The 27,461-nt window shown below is 42.1% G+C and overlaps 2 protein-coding genes across 21 annotated transcripts in view; both read left to right on the top strand.

Annotated features, from left to right (window-relative positions):
* Positions 1–1,768: 1,768 nt before the first annotated feature.
* On the top strand, positions 1,769–6,911 carry LOC113023580 (keratin, type I cytoskeletal 19-like). The gene is made up of 8 exons (XM_026169734.2): positions 1,769–2,618; positions 3,299–3,381; positions 3,636–3,792; positions 4,354–4,518; positions 4,640–4,765; positions 4,958–5,178; positions 6,144–6,178; positions 6,278–6,911. Exons 1-8 carry the CDS (start codon positions 1,986–1,988, stop codon positions 6,382–6,384), a joined length of 1,527 nt encoding a protein of 508 aa, XP_026025519.1. The 5' UTR covers positions 1,769–1,985; the 3' UTR covers positions 6,385–6,911.
* Positions 6,912–11,467: 4,556 nt separating this feature from the next.
* The window catches only part of rims1b (regulating synaptic membrane exocytosis 1b), a 94,452-nt gene continuing 78,458 nt past the window's right edge, over positions 11,468–27,461 (top strand). For all 20 annotated transcript variants that reach the window (XM_080302648.1, XM_080302644.1, XM_080302651.1 and 17 more), the window contains exon 1: positions 11,468–12,123. In XM_080302648.1, the coding sequence (XP_080158774.1) occupies positions 11,957–12,123 (167 nt within the window). In that variant the 5' untranslated portion in view covers positions 11,468–11,956. The remainder of the gene's footprint in view (positions 12,124–27,461) is intronic.

Genomic DNA, 27,461 nt, shown 5'->3' with positions numbered 1-27,461 from the left:
GGATGGATGCGAACTGCATTTTGTTGCCTTGTACTTTTGATATGTGCAATGACAATAAAGTTGAATTCTGATTCTGATTCTTTTCTCCATAAAACACAACCTTTGTATGTTGATTGGTTGGTCCAGGATTTATGACAGGACACATTTTATTGTAAGAGATAATTACATGTTAGACATACAGCACACTGGAGACTTCCACGTGTACATAAGAAACAGCTGGTTGTAGGGAGGGAAAATGATGCAATCCAGTAACTGCTGCTTGTTTCCTGACATCAAAATGGCTCGTGGCGTGGTGACATGCCTGAGACTCACATAAAGACACTTTACTACTACTAAAACATCTATACTGCACCAACCAGGTGTTTTAAAAGTGTGATCAAAAGTAGTAGAAACTTGAGCTTCAGCTCTGTAGGCTAGAGGTGTAAATACTGGCCCAGTATCACAGATACCAAGTACCAGTAGTGATACAACAAACTTAATGAGGTGAATGCATCATTGTTGTGCTATATAAATACATTCATCTTAACAGTTAACACAGAATGGTTATTATATCCAGGCATTTACATTTTTTCACTTCCAATAAAATAATTTAACATGTTTCAAAAGGATGATTACATTATTTCAATCTTTGAATGTACTCTATTGGTAACCAGTCAGCTGAAGTAACAGCTATCGTGACCAAAAACACTTTGAAAATTACTAATGCTGTTGAGCCCACATGAGTCATAACTGAAACATGACTTTCACCACCATAAACTACCTGGGTTTTCTCTACCAGGAGCCTCGGTGTCTGTGCCGGGGATCTGGGTCTCTTTGAGCGTTTTTTTTATTTTTTTTATTTTGCAGCTTGTTGTTGCCTTTTTCAGTTTTTGATCCATTTGTACAAACTGTTTTGCAACAGCAGAGAATTCCCTTCTTACACACATATTGCAGTTTGCTGTGTGTTCACTGACAGCTGTAAAATGTTCCTGCAGGATGCTCCTCTCTGCAGCCCGCATGTGTCTTTGCACAAGGTGTCACATGACAGAACGAGGGGGAGAATCGTATGTGCATGAGAGGAGCTGTGTTTGCACAGACACGTCTACTTTGTGATGAAAGGGGAGCAACATACTGAACCTAAGGAGTGAAAAACTGAAACTGAAGTATGCCATCCACATCTATATGATGCCAGTAGCAACGTTGCATTAATACTATCTATGTTTGGATCAGTCCGCCCACTCCTACCACAGGCCCCCATTCATATGCATTCCCAAGAGAACTGTATCAGAAGTTTTCTGGTTTCACCCTGGTTGCGAGTCTATGGCCACCCCTTGGCTCCGCCTCTGTTCAGAGAATGAAACCTCTTATCCCTGGGTTTTACCACTTCTTTTGCCTCATATGGAAGTTACTTTTTAGATTAATATATATAAAATATATCATTTTGAGAGACTCCTTTTATTCTTGTGGTAAGTTTGTAGGTCTGTCACTCTGTAACACCTACTGTAAGAAGCAGTTACTAACTAACAGCCGTACAGGCGATACATTCGAGCCTAATCTTAGCTGCATTTGCATTTATGGCTTAACTACCATACAGTACTGGCAAATGTTTCAGATGTGTCCGAGCAGAATCACCATGAGTCACCCTGAGTAAATTCAGAATGCGGCCCATAGAAAAAACCGCAGATGTGGCATAGACAGATGTGAGCAGACGCTAACGTCTGGTCTCTGTTAGCCACAGACCACCTTTAAAGGGAAAGAGTCTGCATTTCACCCGACCCATAGAAGGTGGACCTGCGCCTGACTTTGGGCATCCTGTCTACAGCCTGTGTCAACAGGTCAAAATGCCAACTGTGAGACACATTAGGGTGACACGTTCATCTCTGTAAGGATATTATTTTTGGTCTTTGTTATGAGCGAATTATTCTATAAAGATCATTCCCACATACTTCTACCAAAAGAGAAATTCATCTTTCATTTCCTCCTCAGATTAAGAGGCTTAATTGAAAATGACGAACGGCACGAACAATGGCCAACACCCTCTTGAACAAAATATTCAGTGGCGGCCGTTACAGCGAATACCAAAAAGACCCACCACGCCTGGTCACACCTGCAGTGACGAGCAGTATACCTGTTTGGCAGCTCCCTCCTCTCATTGCCCTATAAAACCTTCCTCCGGGCTCCGTCAGCACCACCTCTTGCGTACCACTCGTGGAGACTTAGCGATCGCCGCACCTGAGAACAGAGACCGACTCATCATGACCTCCATCCGCCACGGATTATCCGCTCTTTCCCTCTCCTCCGCGCCCAGCCTGCGAAGCTCTCGGGGTACAATGAGCGTCTATGGCGGGGCAGGTGGTAGAAACGTCCGGGTGTCTTACGCCTCCAACGGCCTCGGCTCCGGCTTTGACTTGTCACAGACGCTCTCAGGTGACAGCGGCAGCTTCTCCGTATCAGGCAACGAGAAGGTGACTATGCAGAACCTCAACGACCGGCTGGCTTCCTACCTGGAAAAGGTGCGCTCTCTGGAGACTTCCAACGCGCAGCTGGAGCGTCAAATCCGCGAGTGGTACGAGAAGCAGACCCCCACTGTCAGGGACTACAGCAAGTATGAGAAAATCATCGAAGACCTGCGCAAAAAGGTGAGCTCTCCCCTTCAGTAAATGTTTAACTAAAGAAAACAATTTCAAAACTTCAAAAAATGAAGCTGAACTCTTCTTTCCAACCCTTAAACTTTTTTTTTTTATCTCCCACATCTGTTGTTGATAAGCTCTGAATGTTGCCGAACTAAGTTCCCTTCGTTTCTTAGTATTTTTTTAACCCTTTCTGCATTAGGTGATGATGGAAATGCCGTTATTTGTTTGAAGAAAAACATAAAAATCAAACACAAATTATCGTTTCAACATATGTCGCCTGTTTTTCAAAGGAAGTCACCTGCTTCTTTTAAACACAATAAGGCTACTCTGCAACATTATCAATAACATATGGCATGCTGACACACCAGCAGCATCATTCAGTTGTCTGTCCGTGGAATGTGGATCAGATCAAAAAAAACTACACAAAATGACAAACTGGACTTTGTTACTCAACAGGATGTAGAAACCCTGCCAAGAGTGATGCTCAGACGCACTTGATGAACAAAATAGTTCTTTGATCCTGTTAAAGCATTTACTCTGGAATGAATAAATAAAGTTATTCTGTGTAATAACCCAACCTTGCCAGCCTACATTCTGGACAATGAGTCACTAACACGCCTTTGTGGTAGTATTATATTCGGATTAGAAACCACTCACGCTATTTCTGCTTTGTTTACTTTTCCTAGATCGGCTTGGCCACACAGGACAACGCCAGGCTGATGCTGCAGATTGATAACGCCAGGCTGGCTGCAGAGGACTTCAGAATCAAGTGAGTGGGAACATTTGCCGATGTCTGTGTGGTGGAAAAATAATTAGCTGACTGCTATTTATTCAGACGTGACTTCACCCGTTCTTGCTCTCTCTTGATATTATCACTGACCCGTAACCTTCAACAACAAAAGGAAAAAGTGGTTTAACTGGCCCAGCTGGTTTTTGAGCTAACGCTACATCGTCTGTATTTGTTTTTGTTTTAACATCAATCGAGCAGCTACAGCAATATAAGCAATATTTTATCCCCAACAGGTTTGAGAATGAGCTGGCGGTGCGCATGTCGGTGGAGTCGGACATCGCAGGGCTGCGAAGGGTTCTGGATGACCTCACCATGAGCAGGTCTGATCTGGAGATGCAGGTGGAGGGTTTGAAGGAGGAGCTGGTCTACCTGAAGAAGAACCACGAGGAGGTGAGCGGCCTGCTGTCACTGACATCAGAGTGGCAGAACAAAAAACAGACATGTGATGCACTTTGAAAGTCTCAGGGCTGCACATCCAGAAAACAGAGTGCAGAACAAAAGCATGAAAGTAGTTTTTGATGAGTCAGTTCACCAGCAATTTGGCATCATTTGCCTACTCAAACAGCCGTTAATCCCGAATTTGTTTAGATCATTTTAATGTGACTTCAGAGCCTCAGGCTGATAAAAAAAGATAAGACTTTTCACATGACAGTCCAGGTCTGCTTAGATGACAAAAGTCTCATAAATGTCCACCTGCATAAAAAAACACATTCAAAGAAAAATGCTTTGGCCACACAGAACAACAGTGGGATACAGTGAAAACACAGCGAGTCAGCAGCACACAGAGTCATGAACTGAATCAGTGTGAGGCTACATGAATGCAGTGTTTATAAATTTTGGTACTTTCTGTAACAGTCTGGTTTTAACTGGCTCTTCACCTTAGGACCCAAACTGTTTTTTTCCTCTCTTAGCATTTCATGCTCTTACCTGTTACTGTTGTCATGGTTTCAGGAGCTCGCAGCCCTGCGTGGACAGGTTTCTGGCAGCTCTGTGAATGTGGAGGTGGACGCCAAGCCTCAGGAAGACCTGAACAAGGTCTTGGATGAGATCAGAGCTCAGTATGAGGGCATCAATGAAAAGAACCGCCGTGAGATGGAGGCCTGGTATAAGGTCAAGGTGAGGAGAAGAGGCTGCACTTTGAACTGAATCATCTCATGACTGCACTAAAATAAATGTGATCACCCGATGGCTTGAATATCTTTGTGACCATTATTGTGTCCATTTTGATACCTTTTAGTTTGATGAGCTGAACAAGCAGGTGGCTTCCAGCACAGAGACCCTCCAGTCCTCAAAGACTGAGATCAACGATCTCAAGAGGACCCTGCAGGCCCTGCAGATCGAGCTACAGTCCCAGATCAGCCTGGTAAGGAAGGCTCTACATACCAGCAACACATTTGCAGCATTTTCCTGAACACACCACAAACCGCAGTTAGTCAACCTGCCAGTCACCATTTTTTATGCCTTATGCGACTCAAGTGGAAATACGAGTTTCAAAACAAGCAATTAGCACTCGGCACACACTCCTTTATCCTCGTGTGTTTACTCTCCCATGAAGAAATCTGCCTTGGAGGGTCAACTGTCAGAGACAGAGTCCCGCTACAGCCTGCAGCTTACCCGGCTCCAGGCTATGGTGGACGGCTTGGAGAAGGAGCTCAGCGAGGTGAGGGTGGACATCGAGAGGCAGTCCATGGAGTACCAGCTGCTGCTCGACATCAAGACCAGGCTGGAGATGGAGATTGCAGAGTACAGAAGGTTGCTGGATGGAGAGGATATACAGTAAGTTACTTATAAATAAACATCTATCACTGTAAATAACTACTTTTGCAGTAAAGCAGAGGTTTAAACTGGTGCCAGTGGCTGTATTAATGTGCTAGTGCTCTGGCATCAATGCATTTAAAGTCAGCCAAAGCTGACGAGAGGAGCAGGAGTTGCAGCTAATCCAAAAAAAATTGAATAAAAATTTTGTAATCAGTAAAGACGTGGTTTGGCGACCAGTAGAATAGTTCCTGGGTTTTTCCAATGTTAGCTGCATAGGCGAAGACCACTCTCACTAACTTCTGATGCACTCCCATTCATTTTGTTCTGTAAGCAGGCCTGAAATATAATACGAACCGCACAGTTCAAGAGTTACTCCTTGTCAGCTTTCAAAGGTTAAAGGGTTGGATGAAGAAATGGTGGTAAAAACGCTTCCTGCCAGAAGAAGGAAACATGAGTAAAACTAATGTGTCATAATCTTAAAGCTGTGGGCATTAAAAAAAAGACCCAACAACATAATTTTGTGTTATAGTTTGTTTTATTAAAGCAAACCAAAGTTTTGGGAATGCCAAGCATCCTTAAAACATTAAAATGTTTCAAAAGCACAAACAGGAAAGGCAGGTTCACTTCAGTATCCCGAGTATCCTCAGAAAGCAAGAGGATACAGCACTCTGTGGTCAAATAAAGCAAACTTTAACCCTTAATAACATCAAACCAGCTGAGCTATACAAATTCCCTCTCCATATAGATGTCATAAAAGAGGAAATTGACTGTAAAGACTTTTATTTTTTATCTTATTTTATTATATACCAGGCTGTAAACATGTTCATTTGTGCTGTAAAGCTGGAAACTTTAACGTGGGAGTTTGTGGACACTGACTCGCATTTGGAAAGTTTTAAAAGTTCCTGCACCCAAAAGTTCATCATTTAGTACTTTTTTCCTTAAACTTGTAGCAATCCAAAATTAACTTTTTTGCTTTCATGCAGGAAAACCGTTAAGGTCGTCGAGGTCAAAGAAGAACGTAAGTTTACGTCACTGCTGCTTTTATTTATCTCAGTGTTGTTGCCTGGTAAAATGACACATACTACAGGTTTAAATTATGTTCCTATTCGCTCCACAGGTAAACCAGTCAGAACCCAGAGGAAAAAGGTGGTGATTGAGGAGATCGTTGATGGGAAAGTGGTGTCCCGCTCAGAAGATGTAGACACAGAGGTCATCAGCAAGTAGACAGACTCTCAGCAGATCTGTGCCAAAAAAACAACCAATAGGTGCCCTTCCTGTCCTCAGATGTCTACTAAAGCTATTCAGGAAGAGAATTTGTAAATATTTCTCTCCTAAATCTTTTTTTTTTTTTTTGGGATTGCTATTTGGGTTTTATTTTTCTCAGAAAATATTTATTCTGATTTAATGTTTCAGAAAACAACAAAGCTATTAAAATTGGAATAAAAAGTTTCTAAAAACCAGCAACACGGAGTCTACTCCTGCAGTGCCTCACTCATACATTAGGTGGCACTGTCAAGCAGATTAGTGAAAAAGCGTTTGTGCAAAGTCAATTTGAATATTAAGGTACATTTTCAATGTTGTATGAATAGAAATGGCATTTTATGTAGCAAATCTTACATTAACAGTGCTGAAGGTGTTACATGATGCTTTTAATAAGGGAGCCAATATCCTTGAAATGCTTAGACCACTGTGCTGTGCTACTCCACAGAAGGAGAGCAGACCTCGCTTCCCATAAACATTTGTGTCTCTGAGCTCTTTGTGTCCTTGTTTTCATTTCCTCAAATGAACAAACATCTGCCTTCCTTTTCGTGTCATTTTCTAACCTAAACACAAGAAACGCGCACAAAGCTTTCAGCTCTTCCTTTGTGCAAAAAGAACATGCACATGCCTCATAATTAAACTTAATGTGACACACTGCAGTTTTGGTGCTACTTTTAGGGACTGTACAAAAACAACTAGCAGGTGACAATATTTTCTTTGCTTACATAGTATTCTTAGAGCAGGTATATCTTTCATGTAACCAACGCCAGGCTAAGCGATGTAGTTATTAATTATCACACACACACACACACACACACACACACTTTGATTGTTTGGAGGCAAATGCATCAACGTATTCTTAATTATAGACCATAATTAAAATGAAAATTATGTTTTGTGGGCAATTCCTGTCTGTAAGTATTAAATATAAACATATGTCTACAGATTTACAATAAATTAATAACTAACGCCGCTAATCACTCCTACCCTTATCCATGGCATACATCGAATGAGCTACACTGTGCTGCAAACATGGTGAGTATTCAGGATCAGCTCTTAACATTTAACATTCGTACGAGATTGATGTTACTTTAGCTTTATCATATTTATCATACGATTATTAATAATCACTTAATACAGACTATGTGTAATTACACACAAACATATTTTAAATTCTAATGTTTTTCTTTGCTTTGTTGTCCATAAACCTGAAATCAGCGCTGAGCTGAGGAAGAGTTCCTTACTCTCACTTTAAGTGACCAGAAACATGGTGACAATCTGAAGATTGACTGCTGCAAGTCTTTTTGTGGTCTTCACCTGTTAGTTTGAGAAACCACTTGTGTGAGAGGTGAAACGGCTTCACAGACTTAAAACAAAAAGTCCAGTTGCCTTTTATTTTCAAGCTCTTACAGTTACCACGACTGATGAAAACCTGCACAGACATAAACATCATGTAGTGACTTACGAAGTGATTCACTCCTCTCTGCTCATGCAGTGTATGTCAGTGTCCACTAGATATCAGTATGCTCACAAAGATCGTCTGTTCCTGTTTCTGCAAAGTCTTTGACAAGTGGAGGTGATGCTTGTTTGTGCCCTCACCATGTGACAGCTGGGACAGGCTTCATACTCGGGTCATGTCTATTTTTAGATTCAATAAAAAAACAAAAACAAAAACAAAAAAAAACAATTTAAAATTAATATTGGCTGACACAAAGATATATTTGAAGACACACAGAAGTAGAATGACACAGTTTTCAGTGGGAACAGACCAGTACATCTCTTATATGTGTCATGTGAGACTGTTATGAAGAGGGGGGTGGGCTAATTCCATTTAAGCAAAAGTTTTAGCATCAAAATTTTGTATTTTTAAATTATGAATATGTACTATAGGAAGATATATGTATTAAATGTAGATCACTTTGAGATGGTGTTAACTACTTATATTCTGTTGAGTAGCTTTATCTGCATTAGCACAGTAACATATATTACAGAGTACAAAGGATAGCACTAGTACTAGTATTTTCGTGTCAGATGAAAATACTAGTACTAGTGCTACATGTTCTCATCCAGTGTGGTTAATCTAGCGCATGTTTTTGGCGAGAGGGCATCACTACTCGGCGCCCAGAGGACCCGGTTTTTCCACTTCCTGGTAGAAGCTTCCTGAGTGAAAAGTTTGAGGTGTAGTTTCATCTCCTGTAACATGAGGCTGCAATATGATAAAAACAAACTCCGGATTATGTGTGCATGATGTTATATTTACTCCTGTGTGATTGTCAGAGTTCGTTAAATAAAAACAGTAAAGGTCGCTTAAAGCTCTGCTTCCTCCTGCAGACTTTCACACTCTGCAGCAGACTGTAGCACGACTGTGCCACTCAGGGCTGGGGTCCCTAGTCACGACCTAAATGATGACAAAATCTTGCACCACGGAAAGCTGACGTCACCGCGGTACAGTCACCGCTCCGGTGACGTCACGTGACGGAGGCCGGGCGGCAGCATAAACAAAAGCCGAGAGTTTAATGCCATCTGCTGGACGGACACAGCCTGTCACCCAGCATCATTACGTCATCCGGGAGAAACCGGTACCAGCTGCGGATCGAAGTAACCTGGGAGCCCGGACCTGAATGCAAAATGAGCCAGGAAGCGAAAGAGCAGGACAGACAGTGAGATTAATAATGGACAGAAGCTGCCAGCATCTCACTCTCTGATATCATACAAACAGATCTCTGAAGTTTACACTTAATACCTGGAATCCACAGGTTTTTCTTATTGTGAAAAACACAAAAAGACACGAAACCTAAAAATGTTTCTGAAAGACTTTCTAAAAATCTGTGTATTCATTCAAAAAATATTGTACAGATTACTGAGAAACCCAAATATTCATTATTTTCTGCCTTATTTTGGACCAAACTTCCCTCCAGACTACAATAAATGTCATGTGGTGTCCAGTCATGTTTCGCTCTCTGTAAAGAACCGTTTAAAATAATATTATTCTCAGAGCAAACCAAGCTGGCTAATTAAACACAGAAGTGGCTGACACATAAATGAAGTATGATGAGCATACTTTATGGAAATAGTAAAGTTAGAGTTTTTAATGAGGCACAGAACTCTGATAATCTTGTATTTATTAATTATTAGTTAAATCTGGTAAAACACATATCACATTTTTAATTGCTTTTTTCACTTTTTAAAAGTTATTTAAAACTAGTCCAACTATGAAAATTAAAATGCAAAAGTTTTATTTATTGTAAATAATATTTCTAAACATGAATCTAAGTCAAATTAAACAAAACGTTTAAGGAAAACATGGAAAACATGTTCTGTTTTAATCTTTAGTTGTTTGGTCAAAATATTAAATATAATAAACTTGTATTACCTGTCCTGTATTTGTTCCATAACATCAAATACACATTTTTGTCAAAGACTCCACATGTAATCATAATAAAAACAAAATAACTAATAAAAACCGATACTATAATACTAATATAAAACTGAAATGAATTCAATTAGAATTTCTATCCTGAAAAGCAAAAAAATATGAAAAAATATTTAAAAACTAAATGAAAATTAATCTTTTGGTCTGGACAGAGTGTTTTATTTTGGAAACTGGCCACGTCCTCTGTGCTGTTCCTGTGTGTGACTTCCAACATGCTCTGTGTAGCCTGATGCAATTCACCCTTGTGGATGTGAGACAGCAAATCCCAGACAAGCCCCTAATTTGTAATTCGCAGAATTTAACTACAATTTTCCCCACTAGGGGGCAGTGTTTTGACAGTGGGATTATTGAATTGTTTTTGGATATGTCCTGCTGTATATTAATTGCTTTTATTGATTTTATTGATTTTATTGATTTGGCTGGTTAAATAAAGGTTATTCTGACTCACTGCACCATCTTGTGGTATGAAGCGGTGTTATATGAAGGTATAATCTAGCCGTAGTGTGGTGGTTAACACATTTGCATAACAAGCAGAAGATCTCTTTTTTAGTTCTGGGAGATAACGCAGCTGACTTTGGGGTTGTGCTGGTATGGCATCTGCACCAAAACAAACAAACAAACAAACAAACAAACAAACAAACAAACAAACAAACAAACATGTGGTTCTTGTTTGATTCCTCATCTGACCCTAGTTTGACTTTGGTTATTATCTCTTTAACACAACACTCAGATATTTTGAACATGAAGTTGTCCAAAATGTTTTTGTTTTTCTGTACATTCAGTAAATAACTAGATGAGTTTAATTTTTTTAAAAATTATTTTAAGCACACACCTTTAACAAGGAAGGATGCAATGAAAGAAACTACAATATTAAAACCGACTGAACACCAATCAGCCTGGCAGTTAGTCAACATTTACTTATATATAACGAACAAAGATGGGGGAAATAAACAAAAGGGAAATAAATGGATGCGTCTAAGGCTAAAATGACCCAGAGAAACCACTTTTCTTTCAAGAATAACACAAAACCATGAGCTACATAATGTTAGAGGAAAGGTGGGTCAAATGGAAATGTCAGAGACCCCTGCCCAGCTTCCATTGCCCTAAAGTAAAGCGCGTGAAGTACGGAGGTCAGTCTAAAGTCTGTATCAGGACACACGATTCAAATGACGTCAAAGAATGGTTAGATCAGGTTTTGTGCAGCAGCTGCTTGTGCTCGCTTGTGCTTGGTGCAATCTCAGGTCCGAATACGGGAGAATAAGCTCGTTACCTGCTCTCGTGGTTTGGAGCGTTTCAAAAATACAGCATAAACACGACGTGGAATCGCTCAGGTGTGGAAACTGCTCACAGAGAACTGAGCAGCTGTCCGTGGTGCTGAAAGTGATCGTGCATTAAACCGGCGGTGATTTATTCGAGTTGACGAAATACAAAAGCATTGAAAGGGGACCGGAAGCAGCCGGTAGTGTCAGACACCGACACGCTTTGTGCTCCCTGAACTTTGTGTGGGTTTGAGATGCGCGTGCCCGAGCGACGCCTGGGATGGTTAAGGACCCCATTCTCACATGAGTAAGCGCGCCTCTGCAAAAACGGGAGATGACGGTGGGCTGCATTCCCATTGACTGAGAGAGAGAGAGAGAGAGAGAGAGAGAGAGAGAGCACGGACTCCGCCTATACCAACCCCACATCCAGCTCCAGTCCGACGACGGCGGAGGCTCCACAGATCAGCCGAGCGAAGAAGAACCACGGCCCCCTCCTCAGCTCGACTCAATTCCCGGCGTGAAAAAACGGAGATGGGCTCCGTGTGAATCCGGGCGGTGGAGGGGAGAGGAGGGCAGGCGGGGGGTGGGGGGGGAACGACGACGAGAGCGTGGTGGGGGCAGAAACACCCATAAAGAGGACAAACAAAAGCACAGCCGAGGGTGCCTCCAACCATGAGCGGCGCGCACTACTCGCCGGAGCTGCGGCTGCCGCTACCGCGTTCACTACGCCCGCCGACCATGTCGTGAGGTGTGGCTCGGGAACACTCCGGGGAACCTGTCAGCCGAAACGACACGCCGAGGAGAAGGAGGAGGAGGTGGTGGTGGGGTGGTGCTGGTCGAAAAGATGTCCGCCTCGGTGGGGCCCCAGGGCGGCCCTCGCCCACCCACCGTGCCGCCGTCCATGCCAGATCTGCCGGACCTTAGCCACCTCACCGAGGAGGAAAGGAAGATAATCATGGCAGTGATGGCTCGGCAAAAGGAGGAAGAGGAGAAAGAACAAGCCATGCTAAAGTAAGGGCAACATTTTCTTCCTCCTCTGTGGAAGTTCTAAGGCACAGAAAGCTGCTCTTGTAGCCGAGCTCTCCATTATAACCATCACATCCAGTAACCACCAGCCTCTGCGATTCCGTCATTTTGCACTTGTGGAGGTGTTGATGTGTTCCCAAACATGCAGCCACCGATATAACAGCACCCAGGGCTCGGGAGGTGTTTCCGAAAAGAATCGTGGTTGCATTAGAAGACCGGATGCTGCTGAAAACAATCGATACATTTAAAACAATTTACGGCCACAGTGAGTGGAGACGGCCCGGGTCAAACAGGTGTAGAAAGGGGCTGTGGTGAGGGTGGGGTGTGACAGTGCTGATGGGGAGAGAGGTAGGGGAGGAGGGGATGAATCATAGCATTATCCAGCCCTCACCCACTCGTTTTCATCAATGGGGACTGCACCCCATCCTTCGGTTTACACATCCAGCGCCGCTCAGATTTCCCTTTTTACGCACGCGTGCAGGCTGGAGTGTGAGCTTTATCGCTGTAGGTTTCTGCGGACAGTGTGTGTGTGTGTGTGTGTGTGTGTGTGTGTGTGTGTGTGTGTGTCTGTGTGTGTGTGTGTGTGATATCCTTTACAATAACAGCAGAAACAATGACATTATAGCTCACTAGCTCACAGGCCTGGAGCGAACCAAGCCGCTTTCATAAGCCCAGCAGAGGGCCGGTGGTGAGGCGGCGTGTAAGACTGTGCTCCCCTCGCGGAGAGGAGAAGATGGGGTGTGGTTGGCATTCTTAGCAGGCCACAACCAGATAACATACAGATTAGGAAAGACAGAATTGTAACAACATAATAATGATATTGGACGTTTGTAAACCCTCTGCTTGTCGATCGAGCAGGCTGTCAGAGAAAACTGAGAGAAGAATAAGAACAGAGAGTGCTGGTCTGGGGGATGCTTGGCTGTACAGAAGCTTTATGGGAAAATGACAGAAGGGGACCACTTCAAACTGAACAAACCCACTATGAGATGATAGGGAGACGTTATAGAGGGTTGGGTGTACTCCAGCTGCCTTTTACAAAAGCTGGGTTGCATTGCAGTTTGATGCATCGGGGGGCGGGGGTTGAACACAAGCAATCTTTAAGACACTGTGAGTCAGGGCTGTATGTGATAACTTGCTCCTGAAACATGCGAGGACCCTTATCCTGCTCTCTTTTAGCTTCTCTGTCCTTCTCTGATTCTAATGACTGTTTTCATTTCCTCACTGAAGGGAAACAGAGTGAGGGCCAGCGTTGGGCCCCTTGAGAGGAAGTGATGTATTTAATGTTCCATGAGGCACAGGCAGCAGGTTCAGTCAATAATGGCTTCATCATCTGGCTAATCATTAACCGGACCAGAACACCATGGCCAAAGGAGTAATGTGATTTTAGAGAAATGTGCAGGCATTAGCTACTGAGGCACTCTTTGATATTTACCACTATATGGTGTAAGATTATTATGCACAGTATAGAAGCCAGACACAGGACTGAACTAATATTTTATTGAGCAGAAACGTACTCAAACCGGGTTTCATTTCATCATTAAACCCAGCGGTTCGTTGTCAAAGTCCTTCTAGAAGCACGTTTCGCCACTTGGGGATCTTTGGCCAGGTATTTTGAAGTCCCTGTTTAAATAAACTTTAATTGTTCAGCTCTTTAATTAAACTGTAAATCAATCTTTTGCATACCTACTGGGGTACGCAAATTGATGGCAGTGTAGTTTGATCATGCTTGAATGGAAGAGCTGTACACATAGAAACAGAAGCTGAATTATATAGAACAGAAGAAATCAGGAAAAATGAAGAGACAAGCATATGTTTTACAAGCAGGACAACAATAAAAACAAGGGACACACAAGTATGTAAGTTTGAGCTTTCCAGCTGAACAGTAGGCGATGACCATCTTCATGCACGCTCACACAAATGGGGTCAAGAGATTTAGGATAGTCACAGCTGAATGAGAATCCAGGATTAAGTCCATACTTCAGTGCAGAGAGTTACTGGAATTGGACTTTTGTTTTAGAGGAAAAAAAAGTTTTCTTGTCACAATATGTTTTGAATTATGAGTTAACAAGCAGCACGGTGGCACGGTGGTTAGCACTGTTGCCTCACAGCAAGAAGGTCCTGAGTTCAATTCCACCATCAGGCCGGGGTCTTTCTGTGTGGAGTTTGCATGTTCTCCCCGTGTTTGCGTGGGTTCTCTCCGGGTACTCCGGCTTCCTCCCACCGTCCAAAGACATGCAACTTGTGGGGATAGGTTAATTGGATAATCCAAATTGCCACTAGGTGTGAATGTGCGAGTGAATGTGAGTGTGAATGGTTGTCTGTCCCTATGTGTTAGCTCTGTGACAGACTGGCGACCTGTCCAGGGTGTACCCCGCCTTTTGCCCTATGACAGCTGGGATAGGCTCCAGCGCCCCCCGCGACCCTGAAAAGGATAAGCGGAAGCGAATGGATGGATGGAGTTAACAAGCAAGATGTGCATGCAGCAAATGTTCCCCAACTGTGCTCATCTGCAATCTGAAGCAACCAATTCAATAGCAGTCAGTGCGTTAGGACGAAAATCTAAGGTTAAAAATTATCATCTGGATTACTGGGCAACTTGAATCTTCTCATTTTGAACGTATAATGGCGCTACTGGAAGGTAAAGTTCGTTATAGGCAGTGTTGGTCAAGTTACTTGAAAAAAGTAATCAGTAACTAATTACTGATTACTTCCCAAAAAAGTAATCCTGTTACTTTACTGATTACTTATTTTCAAAAGTAATTAATTACTTAGTTACTTAGTTACGTAGTTACTTGTTAAAAACACGATTTACAACCTGAAGAGGTGATAAAGCGATAGATCTTTCAGCCCAATTCTACTTTTTCTACATAATCCATCATACAAAATGTAATCAAATGGAAAAGTCTCTTTTTAAAACTTGTTTTATTAGTTTTAATCTTTTAACTTTATGCATCAAGCAAAAATTTAATTATATGCAACATTCTCTGACTGGAAGAAATTAGTTTAACATTTAAACCTATTTTCTGCACATTCCAGCACATAAAATAAAATATTTTTTGTGTTTACACTCAGTCTTTCAAATAGATGCAAGTAAAACACAGCAGAAAATAAATAAAGTCAAAGACTCAGCGGTGCTGTTGCTCTATTTTCACCTGTAAAGCAGGACTGGGGTAGGCGGAGGTTTACCCTGGTGCAGGTGTGCCGCGGTCAGTGGAAGAATCCGCGAGTTTCTCTGTGAATTTCCCATTACGTCGTAGCTACTCGGTGCTTGTTCGGAGGTTTAGGGGTTTTTTTTTCACTGTAAAAAGAAGTTTTCTTCCCACGCACAGCGGACACTAATGTTTTTGTCACTTTTTATGGAATCAAACTCAAAGTAAGGTCAGTACTTCCACGCTTATACTCTCTCCCACACTCGATATATGATCCATTGTTGATCTGCACACAGCTGTTGTCACGAACGTCGCACTTGCTTATGTCACTGTCATGAGACACTCGCAAAAAAAATCACGGTTTTAGTAATGAAGTAACGCATCTGTTTCTACATCTAACCAAGAGCCTTTAGTTCTACGCTCATAGCTGCAAACTAATCAGAATGAAAATGAAAGTAAAACGCTCCCAGCAGGAGGCAAACTGCAGCCTTCTGACTCCAGCCTCCTCATGCAGCCACTGTCGCTCTATATAATGTGACTGTTGTCTCTCAGTGTTCACCGCAGTTATAGCCAGTGTGTCAAGACTGCCGTCCAAGGAGGTTTTGTGTGTAATGGTGAGGAACGGTGTAGCGACATCACCCATTGGTTTCAGGATATTTTGCAGCTTCAATATTAGTGTTTTGGCTACAGAAAATGCTAATGTTGCTAGAAGTGACCATATTTGGATTAGAGGGTGGAGTTTCAAGTTTTCAGCTAACACTAGCAAACTTGGTAGCAAACGTAGCAAGCTGCACAGGTGCTATTGCACAGAAAGTAACAGAGAAATAAAATACTGCAATTTCACTCTAGTTAGCAGAGGTGACGCCTGGCAGATGCCTGTATCTGGACGCCTGCCAATGAAAGTGGCAAAGCTTCACACTCCAGTATCCAAACAGATGAATTATTGAAAAAATAATTGTCTCTCAGATTCAAGTGGCCATGAGAGGAAGTGCAGCTTTGGCACTTCCGTGTTGGCTTCATTTTTCTACTTGGATGTGACTAGTACCTGATAGAGTGACAGCACGTAATGTCTGGGGATGAAAACATGTTGCTGTCTGTGAATGAAGCAGAAATCAGTGAGTATAAAGGAGACGTAGCTACCCAACAGGGCACTAAATTGAAAAGTTTTTTGCTTTTTTGTAATTTAAGGATTTAAGACCTTGATAAATTTTTATTTGTGTGCTTCTACACTGTCTATTGAACGTGTAGGGTTTATTCCTCATGCATTCATGTCCAGAGATGTTTTCCAACACCAGTGAGAGCCTACAGCCAAAAGGACATTCAGTACCTTAGTACATCAAGACCATTCCACCTGGCCAGCACTGCCTGAGAGTCAAGCAGCTGGCAGCGATAAGGTTATACTGATATGGGACTTTATCTGTCACGAGTTTAACCTCCAGCATGAAAGAAACATCGCAGAGCCAGATCACCTGCTTCTGAGCTCACAGGCGGTGAGAAGTCAGCACCTGGGTTTTCCTTCACTAATTCACAGCTACAACAAACGCTTTGTCCTCCTCTAATGCATTGTAGACTTCAGAAACTCCCTCCATTGACTTGGCTAAATCTCCATTGACTTCCTAATCCAGAGGAAGGTTGGTACAGGGGAGCCGTCGTGCAAAAGGGGAAGGATCAAAATGCAGTATGCAGCAGTGACCATAATCTCAGGAACAAATAATTCTAAGCACAACAGGAAATCTTTTTTCTGCTCAATGTTCCATCCACCCCTGGGAGCTTTGAGGTTCCCAAAACGTAAATATAGAAATAATGTTTAAAATATTGATGTGCTCTGAGCAGAGTTTGTAGACAGGGTGGATGCACAGCACAGGGGTGGTAGGCGATGTTAATGGAGGCCTCCGCTTATGTTGATCTTAAGGGAAAGAAGTAAAAGCACCATCAGCAGTCGTACCCATTGAATCAATGAGCATGCACATCTGCGTTGGTTTTGTTTTCAGGACTTTAAACTTTTTTCTGATCTGTACAAGGTGCAGATTGTTCCTTGAAACCAGATGGGCAGCAGAAGAAATAAGGACTTGGGGGACAGAAGGAGGGAGAGGAGGGAGGATTTAGAGGTTTTAAGGATTAGAGTGGTGGAAGAGAAGGAAAGGGCGAGACTGAAAGAATGGGAAGTTACACACACACACACACACACACACACACACACACACACACACACACACACACACACACACACACACACACAGCTAATCTCCCTTTACCAGAGCTCCCCAATGCTGTAAGGCTGCAGGGTGCATGGAGAGGGCAGCGGCGCCCTCCGCCCTGTGTGCCGTCTGATGTGGCTGCTGCTGTCCAAGAGGTCAGCTACAGCTGGGAGACAAGGTCAAAAACAGGCTGGGTCTTTGGTTCTAGCATCTGTTCTAATGTGTGGAGTCTGGTTTCTACTTTATTGAACTGATTGTTTTCCTCTTATTTAATATTTACATAAACAGTGAGAGATAGATTGTGATGTTACAGGGTGAGAGGTCGAGACCAGAGAAGTCCTGCCTGACTCTGTCGTAGTTCTTTCAAAATAGACCACTCCCCTTTCTGCAAGTTCCTGTATGTAAACAATCTGTTACAGGTAACCAGTATTTACACGTAAAAACCTCACAGAGTTACTACAACTATAGAACTTTTAAAATATGAAAAAACAAGCTCCTGGTAAATATTATGATCCAATGCCGTTTACTTTCTGTGACTTAGCTGTCCACCCACTTATCCGGTAGACTGGCGAAACTCAATGTGATGCTGTTTCTGTGTTTAAAAGCTGAAAAAATGAAAAGGACAATTAAAATAAAATGAAGAGAAGAAACTGCGTTTACGCTGAAGTTTGCATGGGGACTGACCAGCACGAGGGACATGAGACAGGCAATCAGGGCAAGGGAGCCAATTACAAAAGGAAGAAGTAACCCTGTTTCAACCTGTGAAAGAAACCCTGCTTTTATTGTAAAATAGGAAATAAACAAAAGACAACTAACAACAGATTCAAGAATCACACTTAGATAACCATGAATACAAGCGCATGGATGAGACAGAGGCAGAAAGAGGGAATCACTGGGGAGACTGTACCACTACATCTACTGCTAAAATGATCACGATGTGAACCAAACACAACATCACAAAAGTGAATTTCATCCTCAGAGAACACTTAACGTAATAACAACAAACAAAAACTTGACAAATATAACAAGAAATAAAAAAAAACAGTCTACTAGAATATTAAAGAAATCAACAGAAGAAACTAAAAGTTCACCAAACAGAAAATTGAATCTTCAAACAGATATGAGCCAGACAGAAACTAAAACTCAAATATATGTTAACTAAGAACTCAAAAACCACACAAACCCCGGGGCCGTGACAGCAGCGGCTACAATTATGTCACCTTACCAAATAATGTCTCCAGAGTAAAGAAAAAAACTTGTTGTCTTTCAGCTGAAATTAAAAGCAACATTTTCAGATCAGACTGAAGAGTTTCAAGGTTTCTGGGAGAAAAATGCTAATGCTGAATTATGGATCAGGTCTGGAAATAGCACACACTTGGAAGTGGTTCCTGAAATATTTAAGTATTCAGTTCACTGGCTGCTGTTGATGCTGTGAACCTTTTTTGTTTCTTGTTAACCTGATTCATTTTTGTCCTGAAGTTAAATTGCACTAATTACAGTGTGTAGTGTTTGCACTTTGTCCCGGCGCACAGACAAACTGTGAGCACGGATACTTGAATGCACACAGGGAAGCATGTGTGCCCATTTTTTCCTATTTTACACTGGTAAACACTCGCACTCATGCAAGATTGTACGCTCAAAATCGGCACCCACCCACCTCCACATGATGCACACGTTCTGACAGCATGTGTACCGCTGTCCTTATAACGAGAAGCGAAACACAAACAGCCACAAACCCAGATGGCTTGCAGAAGGAAAGGACACTCTAACAAAGACAGCACGCCTGCGTTACTGTACAGTTTGTCCTGTTGCTTTGCAGCGAGCATTCGCTCGCTTTCCAGACAGCTGGAGCAAGTGTGAGTCCATGTGCTTCTGTGTGTGTTTGAGTTTCCTGGATTGGATCGTCACACTTTGCTCTTAATTAAAAGAACTTCGAGGCAGTCGGGTGTGTCTGCAACACCTGGAGGGAATAGAAGCCCGGTGTGTGTTTGTGTGCATGGTTCTGAGCTTCCGTCCGTCATCTTTTTACTTAATTTTCATTTAATTTGCAAGAGCAAAAAAAGAACGTAGTGCACCTGTGTGTATGCATGTGTGTGTCCAATGCAGTAAATATGGGCCAGAATCTAGGTTTGAAAGCCAGAGAATGTATGTGGACGGGCCTGTTCACACATTTTCTGCATACTATTTCTCGGGCTTTTCTGCAGCATTCATTCAATTGAAAGCTTTCTGTCACCAGAAACAATGCTCACCAAACACAGTGACGGATTCTTACAACTCCCGATGACATTCAGTGACAGTTTTTGTTTAACGCTCACTTCTGCCATGTGCACATTGTTTTCTTTTTCTTTTGCCATTATCAGATATTCTCTGATTATTACTTTCAGGAGAAATAATGTGGTTATGGTTAAAAACAACAACAACTAATGTTTGGGGAAGGTTGTTTGGTTGTAAAAAGGGTTAAAAGCATTGGAATCTGAACTTCAGCCAGATTTGTTACAGCCTCTTTTCCACCTTTTTTTTTTTTTTTTTTTTTTTAATATTTTTATTGAGAGACAAGTGTACAGTAGTTTACAATGACAACACAATCTGTTCCCCTCACATATTTTTTTAGTTTTTCTTACATGAACAGACACAATAACACACACACAGGCACATCTACACACACGCTTAAGTAAACAAACAAAACAAAACCTAATAAGAAACCCAAAACAAACACAAACCCCAAAAGGGGAAAAAAAAAAAAAAAAAAAAAAGGGGGGGGAAGAGACATGATATTAATCAGCTGGTAGAGCGTTTAATGACTTGCAATAGTCCACGAAGGGGCCCCAGATAGAATAAAATTCTCTGTATTTGCCCTTCGCCACAAGGCCTATCTTTTGCAATTTAAGAGATGACATCACATCTCTAAACCAAAAAGAAACTGAAGGTGGCTTTGAAGATTTCCAAAGGAGTAAGATGCAACGTTTAGCCAAAAGTGATGTAAAGGCTAATATTTTGAAGTGTGTAGGGTCGGTTAGACCAGTGTTGACTGGAAGCCCAAAAACAGCTAGAAAAGGGTCCATGCAGATTTGGGTCCCAAGAGCTTTGGAAAGAATAACTGAATACTGACTCCAGAAGCCATGGAGTCTTGGGCACAGAAAGAACATATGGCCTAGGTCACATGGGGTGGCATGACATCTCTCACACTGATCCATCACTTGTGGGTAAATCTCAGACAGACGAGACTTTGAATAGTAAACCCTGTACAACACCTTGAACTGGATGAGTTGTAACCTGGCACAGGACGTACTATAACGGACATTGGATACTGCTTTCTCCCATTGCTGATCCGAAAAAATTATTCCTAACTCCTGCTCCCAAGCCCCCCTAATTATAGCAACGGAATGGACATTTAAATCCATAAGTTGTTTATATATTAAAGATATAATTGACTTCTTATTGGGTTTAAGGGATAAGAATTCCTCCCACGGTTGGACATTTGGGAGAAGAGGGTAGGAGGGGAAGAGAGCAGAAGTGCAATGCCGTGCCTGAAAATAACGGAATAGATTGGTAGCCGGAAGATTTGTTTCTGAACACAGGTCTAAAAAAGTTAAAGTGCCATCTTTATAGAGATCCTTAAATGTATTAATACCATGACGCTTCCACTGTACATAGGTACCATCAATGAGGCCAGGAGTAAACAGATGGTTCTGCGTGATGGGCATGTGTACTGACGTAGAGATGTACTTAAAATGACTTCTGAATTGTGACCAGACCCTTAGACTAGACTGTACCATGGGATTTTGGGTGAAATGAGAAGGCTTAAGTGGTAGTGGAGAGAATAATAAAGCTTCTAAGGATGAGGAAGTGCACGACAGGCGTTCCAGTTTGCACCACAGCAGGTCTTGAGATTCAAGCCAATGGGTCAATTTGTGAACATGAGAGGACCAATAGTAAAATAAAAAGTTAGGCAAGGCAAGACCACCATCAAATGTCAGTCTCTGTAATAATGATTTCCTCACCCTGGGGTGTTTCCCTCCCCACAAAAACGATGTAACTAGCTGGTCTAACTTTTTGAAAAAAGCTTTAGGTAAAAATATAGGAATACTCTGAAACAGAAATAACAATCGAGGCAAAATGTTCATCTTTACAGCATTGATCCGACCAATTAGGGACAAAGGTAGCGATTTCCATCTCTGAAAATCTGATTGAATTTGAGTCATTAAAGGGGAGAAATTGGAAGAGTATAGAGAAGACAAAGTACGAGTCATGTTAACTCCCAAATATTTAAAGCCAGCAGGGCTAAGTCTAAAAGGAATGTCAGATTGTTTAAGTGTAAGACTTAAAGAATTTATGGGGAAACATTCACTTTTAAGAAGATTTATTTTGTAACCTGACAGAGAGCCGAACTTGTTTAGTAGAGACACAATCGATGGTATGCTAGATAAGGGATCAGAAACATATAGAAGCAGGTCATCTGCATATAAAGACAATTTTATGTCAAGGCCTGACCGGGAAATACCACGAAAATGAGGAAGGGCCTTCAAAGCTACAGATAGGGGTTCAATTACAATAGCAAAAAGTAGGGGGGACAGGGGGCAACCCTGTCTCGTCCCGCGTGACAATGAGAAGTAGCCAGAGGAAACACCATTTGTATAGACACTGGCTTGGGGTGCCCTGTACAACAGTCGAATCCATAAAATGAATCTGTCCTTGAAACCAAATCTTTGCAAGACCGCAAAGAGAAAGCTCCACTCTACACGATCGAAAGCTTTCTCAGCATCAAGTGAGATAACTACTTCTGGATTAGTGGTTGAGTGTTGGGAAAGAATGACATTCAAAAGCGTGCGGACATTAAAGAACAGCTGGCGGCCTTTAATAAAGCCATTCTGTTCATCTGAAATAATAGTAGGAAGAACCTTTTCAAGGCGAATTGCTAAAATTTTAGCCAAGACTTTAACATCAACATTCAGCAGTGAAATAGGCCTATACGAGGTGCAAGATGTAGGATCCTTACCCTTCTTTAAGAGAACAGTAATTAGTGCTTGAGACAATGTAGGGGGCAATAGACCACGTTCAAAAGATTCATTATACACTGAAAGAAGTAGTGGGGCTAACTTGTCTATAAAAGTTTTTAAAAATTCAACTGAAAACCCGTCAGGTCCTGGTGCCTTACCATTGTGCATGGTCTTGATTGCATGCACAATTTCATCCAGCCTAAGAGGGGCATCTAATTGTTCAGCTATAACAGGATCGACAGTGGGCATTGTAAGACCGTTAAAAAAAGAATCCATCTCTGAGGCGTCAGCAGCAGATTCAGATTCATATAGGGAGGAATAGTACGTCTTAAACACCTCGTTTACTTCCTTTGAATCAGAGACCGAGTTGCCTGCCGCATCTTTAATTTGGGAAATTAATCGAGACGAGGCCTGACGTTTTAACTGATGGGCCAAAAGCCTTCTGGGCTTATCACCATATTCATAATAAGTCGCACGCGCACGAAGTAAAAGACGTTCAGCATCTGCCGTAGAAAGTAAATCAAATTCAGTCTGCAAGTCAAGTCGTCTTTTATGCAAATCGGGAGTGGGACTGTCAACAACCTGTCTATCTATGTCACAAATTTGTGTAGTCAAAGTTTGAAGTTTGGCTTTGTGGCTTTTAGTGGAATGGGCAGAGAAAGAAATTATTTGCCCACGCACATATGCCTTAAGAGATTCCCAAAGCAATGACCTCGTAACAGTATTGCTGTCGTTAAACACCATAAATTCATCAATTGCGGATTTGATAAAGGTAACAAACCCCTCATCCGAAAGCAACAAAGAGTTAAATCTCCAGGGTGAGGAAAAAGAGGACTGGGCTATGAGCTTGATGTCAACGCTAAGTGGTGCGTGATCGGAAATGACAATAGGATGATATGTAGATGACAGTACTTTTGGAATAAGGGAACCGTCCACAAAAAAATAATCAATCCGCGAAAAGGACTGATGTACCTGAGAAAAGAAAGAGTACGCTCTGGCAGTAGGGTTAGAAAACCTCCAGGGATCTACAAAACCATTCTGAAACATAAACTCAGAAATAGACTTGGACATAGAGGATTGGGTCAGGGTCCGAGGATTCGAACGATCTAAGGCAGGATCAATAACACAGTTTAGGTCACCACCCAATATCAAAAGATGAGTATCAAGGGAAGGGAGACTACTCAAAAGTGCATCTGTAAAACCTGGATTATCAAAATTTGGCGCATACACATTGACTAAGAGGACGGGTACATTGTACATGGTGCCTACAACAACCAAATACCTCCCGTTTTTGTCAGCTTTAATCTCAGAGGCTGTAAACTGTACCCTTCTGTTTATTAAGATCGCCACCCCCCTGGCTTTTGAATTAAACATTGAATGGAAAGTATGACCCACCCATGGGCACCTGAGCCTAAGATGATCCCGATCTCGCAAATGGGTCTCTTGCAAAAACATTACATCACTCTTTAAACGTTTAAGATGCGTAAATATTTTAGATCGTTTAATTGGGCTATTCATACCTTTGACATTCCAAGTTAAAAATCTAATACCACTATTGCCTAAGGACTGACCTGAAGTGCTGATCATTGCAGAAAGACAAAAGAGAAAATACTTATTTCTTCACCCCCAAAGAAAGAACAAGTGGGAAAAACACACTCACACAAACACACAACGCAAACCCACAACAACAAAAGTACAGCTTCAGAATAAAAATAATAATAACACGTCAAACACACCCACCCGCCTCCCCCCTGCACAGCAAAAGCCCCCATCCCCAAACGACGGAGACGGCAGTGCACGCTCCCACCCGGAGCAATCTGAACAAAAACGCTCCCGACTACGAAACGAACCGTGTCAAACCAAAGCTCCAACAGAGTCTTTTCTCAATAGATTAAAAGGCACAAATAAAATAAAAATAACCCAATTATATTTTACTATTAGACAGGTAAAACAAAACAAGTGTTTGGCAGAGTAACAAACTTAGCTTACCACAATGATGTTTGGATTAGGATCATACGCTATTTCAAACAGACAAACATTGTCCTGCTATATCTTTTATCTTGTGGTTATTGTCTTAATATATTCCTTGGCCTCATCTGGCGAGACGAAGTCGCGCTGCATTCCTTGATAAGTGATCCGCAGTCTTGCCGGATAGAGGATCCCAAATCGGACTCCCTGGATGCCGCGAAGCTGGCGACGGACCTCATTGAAAGCCGCACGGGCCCGCGCTTTCTTAGCGGTGTGGTCGGGGAACACAGAAATGGTCATATTATTTATCTGCACTCTCTGCAGCTCCCTGGCCTTCTGGAGAATCCTAGCACAGTCCGCGTAATAGTGCAGCCTCACAACCACAGCACGGGGACGTTCACCGGTGTTAGGTTTGGGGGCCAAAGTTCGGTGGGCTCTGTCTACAAGCGGCTCCTTCCCAAGCTGAAATGCCTCCATCAACAGCACGGACACATCTGTAGCGGACAGGACGTTCTCCTCTGGCACACCAACAATGCGTATATTATTGCGGCGAGACCTGGACTCCAAATCCTCGCATTTATTCTCCAATTTGGCCAACTCCTTTGACATCGCATCAACTTTGGCTTGGAGGTGGACAATATCATCTGTACATGTGGAGAGAGACTGCTCCATCCCCGTAACCGTGCTCCTGAGGCCAGCGAATTCCTGCCGCATGGTAGTTATATCTGAGGAAAGGTCCGTTTTTAGTTGCTGTATGTCGGACCTGATAGATGTGAGATTCTCCGCAAACGCTGCCGTCAGTTCCTTTTTAAACAGTGATGAAATTTCTTCACGAAGTTCAGAGAGGAGTTCAGCCTTCGTGAATTTTTCCGTATCGACGAGCGGCGTGTCGGGTGACCCAGGCCGTGGCGAAGTTTTACCACGAGGCGGGGATGCAGTGTTAGCAGCAGGCCGCAAGTTCGGCTGAGAGGTGCTTGCGCTCTTATTAACCTTACGCGACATTGTAAACACAAAAGGCAAAAACAGTCTTGTCTCGGAACTATACAAAAAGAAAAAAACCCGTCAAAATGTGCCTGGAAATGCTAGATAATAACTAGACTCTGCAGGAGCTACGCTCGGTGCGACCTACGCCATAGTCACATAAACCGGAAGTCTCCTTTTCCACCTTTTTAACGCTTGTATTGGTTATACTTTAAAATCCGTATTAGTCAAGAATAATCATAATTTTTGTGATACTAAGTTATTTGAACTGCTGGTTCCCCCATGAAACTATGTGAAGGAGTGTCAGTTTTAAACCCTCTGTGTATGCAGATATTTACATTTCTTTTTTTTTCCAAAAATATCCATCCGTCTTAGGGCAACAGGCAGGGTACACCCTGGACAGGTCGCCAGTCTGTCACAGGGCTGACACATAGACAAGGGCAATTTAGAGTCACCAATTAACTTATCCCCACTAACTGCATGTCTTTGGACTGTGAGAGGAAGCTGGAGCACCCGGAGAGAACCCACGCTGTGAGGCAACAGTGCTAAGCACCGTGCCACCATGCCGTCCATGCATTTTGTTAAACAATTAAAACTAAAGACTGTATAATGCAAACACTGATCTTAAAATTGATGGAGTCAACCACTGTCGTGCCGTGCGACAGGTGGCATAAAAGCACCTTTAGGCTCCACCCCCACTGTGTCCCTGAATCAGACATATGGAATCAAACAGATAATTAACAACAAAGGGAAAGTGATGCTTTTTCTATGAGTATAGTATAGTCAGTGACCTAGGTGGTCATGAATTTAAATAATGTAGACTACATAAGCACAAGATGTTACCACTGTGATATCAGCCTTTACTTTGTGAAATCCTGTTATCAATTGTTGTTGTTTTCTTCTTTATGTACTAAAATCTGTAATCACACGATGAGGAAACTACACACTTCCACTGTAGTGAGTTTTCAATCTTAAGGCAAAACTTGAACCTAGTGATTAAGACCATAAAGTCTTCGTTCCTTTTCAGATCTCTTAGTTATGTCCATCTTTTATGTACAGCCTATGGATTCAGCACAAAAAGCTGAAAGCAAATGTTTCATCTAAACAGATGCAGAACAAAGTCAGCCTAAAGTTGGAGTCATGTTTCCATAATTGTGAGTACTCTCAGCATCAACAGTATTTGACTTTACTCTGTTCTGCTCTCAATAATAGAGTGTATGTAAATGATGTGACAACTAAGTTATGAACTAGGCCAAAAAACACAGCATCTGTGGAATGGTTTTCCCAGTTTGGCTTGTAAAAGATTAGATTAGATTTTCTTTCCCCACCTGATCAGTCCAAGCTTTTCTCATCAGTCACAAAGGCTCATGTGGCCTCATAAGAGCAGTGAGGGTTCAAAACCTGCTGGTAGAGCAGGGCGATATGGCCAAAAATATTTATCACGATATATATTTGAAAATTTGCGATAACGATATAACCGACGATATAATTGATGCGAGACAAAATACAACTCCACAACATTACTAGCGCAAAAAGACAACCTTCCATTTATTTTCACTTAAACAAGAAGCTGGTTTTTATGTACATTAAAGCTTTATAAAAATGTAACAGTGCAAATGCAAATTCCTTGCTGAAAGTTTAACCAAAAGGCATTTCCAGTAGAAATGGGCTGACATATCCTGAGCATAACTATATATAATATCCACTGAAGTTAAAAATAGGTGCTTTGCAACATTAAACTGCAGTGTGCAGTACGCATTTTTCGGACCATAAGGTGCACGGGATTATAAGGCACATTAAGCGAAACAAAGCAGTCAGGAAATCAAACTTTATTCAACTCATTCTTCTTGCTTCCTCCACTTCTGTACCATTGATTCATTAATGTTGAATTCTCTGGCAGCTGTTCTATTCCCATGTTGTTGCAGTATATTAATGACTAACCTCGTATTGTGGATGGATTATCTCAGTTGTTCTCCTGACTGAAGTTTGGTCCGTTTACAGCATCCTGCCATGCGATTGCATTTGTCTCT

This window comes from Astatotilapia calliptera, chromosome 6 (genome assembly GCF_964374335.1).
Source record: "Astatotilapia calliptera chromosome 6, fAstCal68.1, whole genome shotgun sequence".
In the NCBI taxonomy this organism is placed as follows: domain Eukaryota; kingdom Metazoa; phylum Chordata; class Actinopteri; order Cichliformes; family Cichlidae; genus Astatotilapia; species Astatotilapia calliptera.
The sequence above is the reverse complement of the archived record's forward strand: the minus strand, read 5'-3'. Positions and strand labels throughout refer to the sequence as shown.